Source organism: Stigmatopora nigra, chromosome 7 (assembly GCF_051989575.1).
Source record: "Stigmatopora nigra isolate UIUO_SnigA chromosome 7, RoL_Snig_1.1, whole genome shotgun sequence".
NCBI lineage: Eukaryota > Metazoa > Chordata > Actinopteri > Syngnathiformes > Syngnathidae > Stigmatopora > Stigmatopora nigra.
This window is the reverse complement of record NC_135514.1, coordinates 5,058,633-5,071,185: the sequence shown is the minus strand read 5'-3', so window position 1 is coordinate 5,071,185 and position 12,553 is coordinate 5,058,633. Positions and strand designations below refer to the sequence as shown.

General features: G+C 39.3%; 1 protein-coding gene across 35 annotated transcripts in view; it reads right to left on the bottom strand.

Annotated features, from left to right (window-relative positions):
• The window catches only part of rims2a (regulating synaptic membrane exocytosis 2a), a 99,044-nt gene that overhangs the window by 57,580 nt on the left and 28,911 nt on the right, over window positions 1–12,553 (bottom strand). For 27 of the 35 annotated variants that reach the window (XM_077721421.1, XM_077721422.1, XM_077721424.1 and 24 more), the window contains one exon: window positions 10,477–10,766. In XM_077721421.1, the coding sequence (XP_077577547.1) occupies window positions 10,477–10,766 (290 nt within the window). Of the gene's footprint in view, window positions 1–8,650; window positions 9,349–10,476; window positions 10,767–12,553 lie in introns of those variants that run through there. The other 8 variants (XM_077721446.1, XM_077721447.1, XM_077721448.1 and 5 more) reach the window with 4 other exon arrangements.

Sequence of the window (12,553 nt, the reverse complement as noted above, 5' to 3'; positions counted from 1 at the left end):
CCATCCACTCAATTAACATTTTGGAGACTTTCATGACATTCTCACTTAATCCTGCTAATGCTCTGAACATTCTGATTGAAGAGGAAACTATAACCAACAATTGATAGCACTACATTATGTGGCTATAAAATTTTCCTAAACATATTTTTAGTGTGGTCATCATATTGGACTTTACATCCACATGAGTAAAAAGCGTAATGTGTTAACGTGATGGTAATAATTTTGACATGGAGATGACTGACTAGTGACACGCATTGCCAGGTTTAAACTTTTTAGTAGTAATTGTAAATAATCTAGGCTAAATATGTGCTTTATCTTTATTGTTAATAGTTTGTATTTTCCTTATTTTACTGACTAATAGTTTAACAACATTTTATTGTTGCTGCCGAAAGTTAGTGTTTGGTGTAATGATCCTCATGTTCATTTCCCATTTATGAATAGATCTTGGTGAGTTCACATCAGGTTAATGATTCCGCAATGCAAATGAAAGTAGCAAGCCTAATGAAAGTCATTCTAGTGGAGTCAAAGTAGCATTGTTTCCTAATTAAAACACTTGAGTAGAGGTAAAATAAATGTGCGTTGACGCAAGTACAAGTTTTGAAAAAGTTACTCAAGTAAATGTACAGAAAAATAGAATAGTGGCAAAAGTTGCTATGGGGGACATGGTTAGACAAATGAGAAATGTTAGAGACAAATACTTGATGCAGCAGACAACGATAATGACCAACGTACCATTCATTTATGAATTCATTTTCTGAACAGCTTATGATCACAAGGATCGCGGGGGATGCTGGAGCCTATACCAGTTGACTTTGGGCACAACATACCAGATTGTGATCATTGCTACACATTCACAAATGCCTACAGTTGAATCAAACTTAGCACTTAATGGATGGATGAATGGATGGATGGAGGGTTATTGGATAGATGGATGAATGGATAGATGGATGGATGGATGGATGGATGGATGGATGGACGGAGGGAGGTAGGGAGGGAGGGAGGGAGGGAGGGAGGGAGGGAGGGGGGATGGAGGCAGGGAGGGAGGGAAGGATGGATGATGGGTGGATGGTTAAACAGAGGTTTATGGACCAATTGAGGACTTTACAATAAAATAATTTGCATTTTAATTACTGAAAAAACTAACTTTCAGTAGAATAATTCACAATGTTGCCAAAATGCTTCTCATATCTCATCAATGAAATAATGAAAGACAAAGAAATGCTGGAGATACAGCAGGCAGCTACTGCAACTCCTTATCCTTTGTTTATTCAGCATTTGCCTGCCAAACTATACGTAGGCTTTTGATCAATCTTTGGCTGCATGGCAGAAGAGCCCAGCGAGACCGCCAAGTATCGCGAGGGCTGACTCATTTGCAAGCCAAATAAAATAAGCTAATTGTACATGTTCCGGCAGACAGGGGAACCGCACACGGTGCAGTGTTTGCAAATATGAAGATAATTAATCTCATTGAGCTTGTAAAAAACAGCGCTCTAAAAGAGGATTTGAGAACAAGCTAGAGATGAGCTGTATGATGACATCGATGGGCTAGAGAGACACAGATGTTAGATTAAGCTTTTTCCTGATTCTGTTATCACATGACTTCTTGAAGTGTATTTTTGGTAATTGATCAAATTAGAGCATGATTCGGGTTTGGATTTACTCCGTGGTGGAAAGACTACATGAAAAACAGCCAATCATAAAAACAATCTATTGTTATAATTTAAGAATATAGGAAATACTGGTCATATAAACTGTACAAGAAAATCATGTTCCAACAAAAAGGTGAAGTAAATCTTAACATATATAAGCTACAGTGGTACCTCTAGTTACGAAATTAATTCGTTACGGAAGTGGTTTCGTAACTGGGATTTTTCTATTTACTTTACAACAAAATATGTTAATTTGTGGATTTTTATACATTACTGAATAATTTGAATATGTCTGAAGTTTAAATTAGTTAGTGTTGGGTAGGGTGACATGGAAGGTATGTAGTACATTTAATTTTGAACCAAATTATACATTGTAAATATGCACTTAATTTCTAGCTACGTATACGCATGCCAGGTTTAACTTGTGAAATTTAGATAGTTGAGATGAATGATGCATAATGTTTGTTGTTGATTGTCTTTCCTTTACAAAATTAAAAGTTTGTTTGTATTGACATCATCATGTTTTGTTGGGGTTTGGTGGTTGGCTGTGTTCTTTCTGCGTGATTGTTCACGTGTGAGTGTCACCTGCTGTGTCTTTTTTGGGTCTCCTTCCCTCGTGTGATCCTGATGATTTGTTATTGTCATCAACCCCTGTCTGTGTATTCAAACCCCATGTCTTCATCTGTCAGGCATGCCATTTTTTTCTCCTCTGGTTATGTTGTCTTTTGTCAGTGTGCATCTCCCTGTCTGTGTGCTTCCTCGTTCAGTTACTATCTTTGTTTTTTTGTATCGTTCACGCTGTATTTTTTTCCTTACGTTTGAGCACCAGCTCGTTCCTTTGTCTGCCTCCGCTTCCCACATTTGGGTTCCACTCCACTCCGCAACCGATGCACACATAACAGACGTAGGCGTAGTGTGACTTACGTAATTGGAAAGCTTATGCTTGATCTGTGGCTAGACAATCGGTAGCACATTCTAGTGTTTTTTAATTATTAAACTAGTGACTGAAAGAAATTTTGGGCTGCTACAGTGTCAGGATTGCCGGTAGACATGTGCGCATAAACCCTATGTACATACTGTTTTTGTCTTGATGCAGGTTTGAAACATATGATTGTTGTTTGCCGTCCGTGCCACTCCAAATTACAAAACTGCAAATTTCTACATTTTCAAATGATTGGAGTCTGGCAGAGCAAATGCATTTCCAACGCACCCTTGGCAAAGAACATCTATGACACGAGAGTTTTGGCATATTGAAGTGTCAGAGGCAATTTGTTATTTATACGTTGCTCCAAAACAGACTATCATGAATGAAAGCGGGATTTGTTTTCTGGGCTAAAAACACATCAAGTTAGTGCATTAACAATGGACCATATTCATACTATGGGCACTACAGCACTTGTGAAATGACTTGCGTTGCTACTCTTTTACGAAAGCCCGACAGGAGGCAATAACAGCAAAGTCAGGCAAATTTAGACTCTCTCCAAACTACTAAATCGTTGCTGACATTGACAAATAACATCACACATTGAAGTATATGGTTGAAAGGAAAATTCCATCTATTCAGTTAATCTTCTGTCTTCTGCCTATCTAAAAACAATTCAACGATTCAAATGTCACAGCTCTGTAATGGCTAACATTTTTCTTGTATCCATTCGATTGTTGCTGCTTTTATTTGCCTTGCACACCCTGTTTCACTGCACAAGCTAAACAAGCTATACGTAAAGTATTCTTTCACAGTTTGTAACTTACTCTCAATTTGTGTGAGAGGCTATCATTTTTATTTTTCCATTCTCATGACTTTAAAACTCTCTTTAGCTCTTTCTTGTTCCCCTCTCCTGTGTGCAATCTTGAAAACTCCTCTCTAAGACGCCCAGGCAATAAACCGGGGCCTCCCTCATTCCAGCATATATCTCCCTTGGCGAGGACAAAGCCAATAAAAGGCTGGTTTAATTACAGCAGCAGAGTGCTGCCAACACCCAGGTACAGCACCATGGGGTTGAGGGTACAGAAAAGGGATGAGTATAGCCAGAATATAACTAGATGAAACGTCATGGAATATGCAGAAAATCCAGAGGAAATTAATCGACATGACCAGTTCAGGAACAGGATCATCACTGAAAAATATGTTGAATTGGCAAATTCTAAGCCTGCATACAGACATTATATGTAACTTTGATCATTTATAAGTGAAGAACGAACAATGTTTCCATTTTAAGTGGATCTTAAATCAGCAGTGTGTTAAACATAAGAAGTATTGTGGTACAACTTGCGACTGGTGTAGGGTAAAGTTTCCCATTAGGGAAAAATACACTATGGTGCATGGTGAAATAAGGCAATGTATTAATATTGCTAAAAATTGTATAGGTATACAACTTATTTTATACAATTTCTATGTTGATATTGATATTATTGAAAGAAAAATGGCAATAAAAAAGTAAATGGTCAACAAATCACAACAAAAATAGTTAGATTTATGCCCCTGGGTGACCAGAGTTATTTTCTGTATAAGTTTGTTTTGTTTGTTTAAACTATTTGTTTTCAACAATTCTAATGTTGGGATTGTTTTTGTAAACACAAATTATTACAAGACGAAATATATTGCTAGTTTGAAGCCAACACTGCACAACTGTCTTTAGGCCAATTAATGAAATGTAATTATAACTGTACTTGAATTCTTGAATATAATAATTAGTGAATTATGATTGCCAGATACTTTACCAATCAGCTTGAGAAAAGATGCTAAAATAGCTTTCTGGTGATTATTTGAGACAGTTTATCTCTTCTATTTTATTACATATTGACAGATTTTTTTTATGTTAAAATGCAGAGGAGTACAATTTAAAGCTACTACTGCAGTCAAAATGACAAATGTGTGATATGTCCAAAGCAATATGATTGAAATATAAATAATTCATTATTTTAAAATGTTAAAACTATGGTTTTCACGTGTTGTTCCGTACAGCACAATGTTCCAATAAAGACAATTTGATTTCTTGGAAAAAGGAGTGAAACATGTAACTGAAACTAAATGAATGAAGGCTTTGTGCGTAAAAAAAGAAATTCAAATCTATCGAAATCAGTGAATTTCTTCCAGAGGTGACAGTGGGCCTTAAAAACTACCTACATATCAACTGTCATTCAGTAAAATATGACCACGCGACACAGCCAGGGTCCATTATTAAAGTGAATGTTACTCGGTCATCCATGTCTTCCCAACTTTTCTGGCATCAGAAGCATGTTCTGCTCTCCTCCCCCATTCCCATGCCAGCGCTTGCTCATGGAAGATCACACTTTCAAGTCAGTCGCAGTAACACTACAAATTCAGAAGGCTCTTGGTGGAATTGGAGGTGAATAGAATGCACCTACAATGGGCTAGTGATGGATTACCCGCCACTTCTCAGGGGGATATCCCACTGTATTATGGCTCATGGCTAGCAGTGCTTTGTGTATCATTACACCTTGAGATACGAGCTTAATGTGTTCCAAGATCGAGCTTGTATGTGAATTTACTCGTATCTCAAATCAGATTTTCCCCATAGAAATGAACGAAATACAAATTAATCCATTCCCAAACAGGATATTACAATAGAAAAATATATTTCTATTTGTTTGAATTTACCACCTACTCACAAAGTAACAAGACATTATAATCTTCAATATTAAAATGTGACATTATTAGTAGCATCACCAATTTTGTTATATGCCGCTGTGTATGATGACAATATTGGCTTTTGAATTTAAATATCTTGATGGGAAGTAACAGAACATAGCCACAACAACGTATAGATGTGCCGTGTGCTATGTTTTAGCAGCCAGTGCAGTTCATTTTCACTGAAGTTACTCTAATGAAAATGCTAAAATGAAATTAAAAATAATCATAAAAACAAATCAGGTTGATGAAAGTAGATTATTACAGCAGTAAAAACCCTAATGTCGTTGAGATGTTAGTTAATCATTCACCTCTAGTGTTGACATTTCCATAAGAATATTATTACATCCAACTTGGACTAAGTGTATTTTGCAAACAAAGAAAAACAATAAATATCAAAGACAGCCATATGATTCTAAGCTTTCCAAGGCTATATACATCAATCCCAGATACGTTCATATGGCAACAACAACAATGTATAGTATTGTCTCAAAACAAAACATTGAATTCACAACCAAACAAGTTTGTTTTCATTTTTTAAAGTTATGAATTAAGGTGCCATAAAGCATACCAGGTCTACAACACTATTGTGGGCAGAAATAGATTAAATAGGCTTTCAGAGTTAAATTTAAAAGTTCTCTTTTCTAATGCCCAACTGTACATGCTGTAGTGCCCATAAAACCCAAAATGCAGGGGCAGTTGCGCATATGCTACACTAGAGGAATAAAATATGAAACGGGGAGATGAAATCAACAACTGACAGTATGAAAATGACTCATGAAAGCACACCCTTGATAATGTAGCTGAGTTTGGAGTTGATCAAGTACAGAATAACTATGATTTGATGATACATCATCATTGCATTCAGAGATGTCTCAAAATATGTGCAAGAAGACTGATGTCTTGGCCAATAAAAAAACAAACACTGAAGACCTGGAAAATATTGAAGGTGTGTGTGTGTATGTACAGTAGGCGTGTATGTACTGTATGAGTTGAATGCATGGAGCACTCAATTCAGAACCATTGGGGCCTTCTAAGAACAGGTCCCCTCACCCCATTAGGACCTCGGATGATACACGCATGCATAATAAATGAAAGCTGAATCTAAAAGCATACGGCCATTAGCAGGCATGGAAGGTCTGGGCAAGAAAGGCACAAAAAGAGAAAGAGACTTTAGACACAAACGGCCAAGGTTGAAGTGACAGTAACCTGTTAAGTTTCTGATAAGAGCACTCTCTGCTGCTCTACAGCAAGTTATGTTGTTATATGTTAATCACCGCCAAAGAAATCAGCAGGTATGAACATTTTGCTCGCCTCAGGGTCGGGTTTTCAACATTTTCTATGGTTGTTAGTTGAAGCCGTGCACTAACTGGGATGCTCATAAACTCAGATGGATCAACTGCTAGATGTTGCTTTTGATTAGACTACACACGGATGTGCTTGCTGTGTTCACTATGAAGACAGAAGAAAATGACACTTTTTTAAACTGCAGTTAATGAGGATTATACATGGCACTGATTTCTCTATTTTTGTGAACCGTCTGCAATCCTCAAATCTATAACAGAGCGGGTTGACTGTTTTTGAAGAACTAAGGAATCTCCCAGATGAGGTGTTAAATGCTCCTCTATTTCCATGCAGATATTCTCTGTTCTGCACTTCAAGTTGTTCAGTTTGAAATCACGGCGTGTGGCGGGGAGCAGCAGAAAAAAGGGCAAGATCACAGTGTTAGCAAGAGGTCTACATAATGTGTCTGTCATGGCAGTAAGGTCAGAAGACCAGAGGCCTCTCTGCAAGTGATACAAGCATTTAGCAGGCTAATCATGACATGCTCCAGTGCATCAAAACCAGATTCAACTTGTCTCCTTGTTTTCCCCAAATACCAACTTCTTTTGACACACTGTAAAAGAGATTCTCTATTTAGAACATTTCTGATAAATCCCACTGCAGCAGAGTAATATTTGTTTAATTTATTAACCATATTAAAGCAACAGTAAAAAGGTTGTTGCTATTTCTTTAGTTTCGTTATTGTCGTTATTGGCCCGCGAACCAACACAAGTCTGACACCCTTGGTTTAGTGTATCATCTTCAATGACAATTAGTAAATAATCATAGAGAAAACTGAAAAAAACAGGAAACAAATAAAAAAAAACATTACCTTCTTATCTGAGCGTTACTCGTTCATTCATTCATTAGATTTCTGAACTTTATCCTCACTAGGGTCGTGGGGGGTGCTGGAGCCTATCCCATCTTAATTCGGGCTAGATTTAAAACTTCACCATGAAGTGCACGAATAATAACCAACAAACAAAAAAAAAATGATCCAAATTTAAGCGGTGCTGGAGCCAATAGCAGCTGACTTTGGGCCAGAGACGGGGGACACCATGAATCGGTGGCCAGCCGGTTGCAGATCACAAGGAGACGAACAACCATGCATACTCACACCTATACCTAAGGACAATATAGTGTCCAATCAGCCTACCATGCCTGTCTTTGGAATGTGTAAAGAAACTGGAGTACCCGGAGAAAACCCACACAGGCCCAGGGAGAACATGCAAACTCCATACAGGTGGACCGACCTGAATTCAAACAACCGCCAGGCCACCCTTTAAGTCTAAATAATAACAATAAATAATAAATGAATAAATAGTCCACCCAACAACAAACAAACCAACAGATAAATAATCAATAAATACTAGTAATACAATTACCCAGGTTCCTATGATTATATTCATGTGGCCCAGCTTTAAAAGTATAAAGTTTCTAATAGTATTTGTTTTCTGTATGTGTTTGTCTGTGTGGAATATTTGCCGGAGTGCTTCTTTTACTGGAACGAGAACACTGTCATGCATTTGAGAGTGTGGGAGGATGTGTCTGTGTGGGTTTGTAGTCTATACAGCACTGCTCTTATTGCCTGAGCGCAAGTTGAACTCCACTGTTTTTTTTTTTTTTAACTCGCTCATGCTCTTCTCTAAGGTAACACACGAAAGCCACAAAAATACACGCACACACTTTGCAGCAGCGATGCGCTGGAGAGCAATACAAGTCGCATCTCGTCGTTCATCACCATCTACAAAACTGGTTATTTCAACCTTAGGCGCGCGTGCGGTGCATACATTTCCACGTATACCACATGCACGTGCACGCCCACGAATATGACTGATATTAGCTGTTAAGAAAGAGCTGCAAGAGCAGCCGCAGCAGTAGTAGTAGTGGAATCGCTTGCTTTTTTTCCTGGTGGCTGCTGCTTTTACGCGGGCATGGCTGCAGATCAATAAACGTAAAATCTTCCTAGCACCAATACTGCTCTAAGACTGCAACGGGGAAGCCCTTTCACATAAATTAGAGCACTCACCCTATGTTGTTCAGCGCCTGCTCCAGCAGCTCGGTCTGCAATATGTTCTGAGGCGCTGAGAAAGCCCCATTGAAATGGGATAGAACCGAGCTACAGAACTGACGCAATGTCTCAAACTGCATTTTCGCCCTCCTGCTTTGCTTCTTCTTTCTTTTGTGTTCGACAGCAGCGTGCCTCTTCGCCGTTTTGTTCTTCTTTTTCACCCAGAATACATCCCTAAAGCCTCTCCGTGCCCCGCTACCGATTCTCCTCGGTTTGTATTGCTGATGATCACCGCCGAGGATCCCGATCAAGTTCCATATTTCTCCGGCGGCTCCTCGACAAACGTGTCTTTAAATGAGACGCATTCCGGGTGGGATCCTTTGGTCATAATTCTTTAGACTTGCAGGAAAAGCGCGGTGCCGGTGCCCAAAAGACGTCGTTTCTCCATCGCTGGTCTTGACGCGTTGGTCCTTCTCGCGCGGGGTCGCGATAGGCGAGTGGTCGCCCGCAGGATGCTTGAGGTGGGGACGCATCCTTCCTTACACGGCGGCTGGGAGCTGCATCTCCCCTAGCCGTGTACCAGCTGCCTCACATCCAAGTTGTCTTTTTGTCGAGGAAAGGCTGTATCGCTAGCACGCGCGCACACACACACGCACACGCGCGTTCCTGCACTGGGATGCAACGCTTGCAAGCCACTGGTTGTCATAGCTCTAGTTCCGCGCGCTCTATGGAGGCGCACGGCAGCAGATACGTCGCAAAGCATCCCGGTGGTGACGCTGTCGTCAGGGGTTTTCCGCGTCTCGAGTCACGCTACCGTACTCGTCATGACAATGCGGTGGCGCACAGCAACGCCTCTCAAGTGGGAGTTCGCGTTTTAACGACACGCACATACAGGAGAGGTACTCTAGGGAGGGAGGGACGCCAAGCCATCGAGGTCAGTGTTATTAATCAACTACAGCAGCAACAACCAATCCATCTCGCAAGCTATTAACACTAGAAAAAAAATGAACCCTTTCAGGGACAGTGCTCACGGCAGTGGGCAGCTATACAAAAGTTGACTGTGAACATTTTTTTACAATTATTCTTCATTATTGTATTTTCTATTGTTGTTCGCCAGAGCAGTATATTTCTCTCTAAAAAAAAAAGCATGTCCGCCTCACATTTCTGGGATGGAGGGTTCGATTCCAGGTACCTCAATGTGTAGAGTTTCTCAATGTTGTTTTCCCCGGGTACTCCAGTTTCCACCCACATCCTTAAAACATGCTTGGTAGGCTGGATGCACACTCTAAATTGCCCCTAGGTATGGATCTGAGTTTGCATGTTCTCCCCGAGCTTGCGTGGCTTTACTCCGGGTGCTCCGGTTTCCCACCTCATCATTCTATATTGCCTCTAGGTATGGTGTGAGGGTGAATAGGGTAATAGGGGATAACCCTAGCCAACAGAGTTGAAACAAAGAAGTCTCTGGGAAAAAAAGAAGCAGCCAAGCAAGCACACTGTAAAATTCCCTACATATGTTTTCTGATGTATGTGAGTGAGCTGGGTGGACGGCTATCGAAGAACAGAGACATCCAATATTTGCGTTTGTGTATCCTTTATAACTCTCATGGGCTCTACGTACTAGCTGTTTTTATGTGGTGCCTTGCCAATTCTGCAAGGAGGCAACAGTTAGGTACTATTTTAGTATTTATTCTTCTCTTCTTTCAGTCAGTTCTATAAAGCAGCTATATTGTTTGGTTTACTATATATTGAATGCATCTAGGATAAAGTGTGACTACTACTGATGTACAGAACAAATGTTCCCATATTCATAGTGTATTCGTCTGTGTTAGCATTCAAAGACTAACCTGTCTATGGTTGCATCGCCTTGTCCAGAGTATCTCAGCGAGCCGTTGTCAAGGGACGCCTGTCTTGGCAAGAGCCCGCCGTGACGTCTGCTTCTATCTGACGTTGGTGTCAAGTCCCCTGAGGCTCCCTGGTAGGGGTAAAGTGACGGGTCCTGCAGTTTGGCCTTCTTCCCCTGTGGCCCGCCTTCAAAAACGGCACGCACCTGACCAGGCACCGAACCATAAAACCATGCTCCCGATTTGGTGAGGATTTCTTGTTGTTTTCGGCACAAGTTGCATACCCACATCACCTAAAGGAAAAAACATAGGTAAATTTCAGTCCTTTGAGAAGTAATGAAGAGTCGATGTAAAAACTTGACACACCTATTTTCAAATGGCAGGTTTTTGCAATGTAAATATTATTAGTTGAAGGTTAATCATTTCACAACTTTGATTGTGGAAAAATAATAAAAAATAGGAACGGAAGTAAAATGGGAGTTCGCTCAATAATTCAGAAGGGTTTGTGCTAACACCTAATAGTAAGATTCTGGTACCGACAAAAGGAAAATTAGCCCTAAAAGCATTTCTACTATCAACATGCACGTAAGGTATTCTTATGGTTGATGGGAAGTGTCCAATATACCTTTTTAGAAGTTATAGTCAAAGTGCATGGCCACATTTTCCCATATAATGGGAATATTTCAAGGTTTTTTTTGGCCACACTTGTATATTTATCTTTATAAGGATTCCACCTTGTCATTCACTATAGCTCAGACATGCATATATTTTATATGAGAGTGTCACATAATTTTGAACAAAGCACTTGGAAGAAATTTCTACAGCTTCTTCAATGTCACTGTCAGTATCTACGCAGAAAAGTTGGATTTTTAAAATATTTTCTCAATTATTGCATCATATTGTGTCATATGTTCTCCACTTAATGGAATACAGTATACCTAGTGCTATCAAAATGTATGTACATATGATTATTTGATTACATCTAGCAACTAGTAATCATTCAATAAGAGTGATACATTCAATGTCATGGAAACTTTTGGACTGATTTACGCCTCAACAAATACTAAATGTGCCTGGTTAATCTGAAAACCACCACATTCGAAGTTGTAAAACAGTGTAAACACTGTTGCAACCATAATAGTTTCGTTATTTTTTAAAATGTATCGTCTGTATTTTTTTCAATTGAGTTTTACATGTTATACTGTAGACTGATGGCCAAAAAAAAAATATTTAAAAATGCCCATCTTTTTTCCGTTGCATGAAAACCTGTCAGTTGAACTAGACTTTGTATCCACTTGCATATTGTCCATGAGACTCTGTAGTGGAGTGGATAGAGAATTTACAGTATGCTAAGTAAATTGTTCACAAAACAAATAATACAACCGTTTATGGGTGGAAATCTTTTCAAATCCAATATAAAGACAAGATATTATCATATGACTAATTTGAAAATTGAAAAAAGATTTTCATCCCACAAAACCAAAATGAACTATTCAACATTGGTGTCAAGGAAGTAAAATGTTATTTAATGTTTTTAAATATACAAGTATACCTATATATATTTTAAACACATGCAGCAGCCTTTAATAAACCTGAAAATATATAAATGTCTGTGAGTCTTCTGACATCTCGACATAAAGATTTACTTGATTTTCATGTGGCTGGGGTTGGCATTGAATTTTTTAGGGTTGTTCAGGCTCGAGGAGTGATAGAGCATAACTGACTTCAGATGGAAGGCAAACTACAACCTGAAATTGTCGTCAGTCACTCACTTTCTTTTGTTAAGCGCTTAAAGACAAGAGATGGAGGTTTTTCCCTGATCTGTGATACCACATTTTCATTTGCTCTATTTTGCAGCTGGAGCAGCCAGCTCACCACATTAGCTTCACAAATCCAAAAGCAGACAGTAGTCCTGATCACCATGCAGACTCACACACAGGCACACTAAACGCCCACGCACACACACACTTGTATGTTTTTAACTTATTTTGTTTGGAGTGTGTTTGTGTAGACGTGGAGAAAGCCAAATGAACAACGTGCCAGACATCCATTGGGGTGCCCAACAGCTACAGCTCATCCC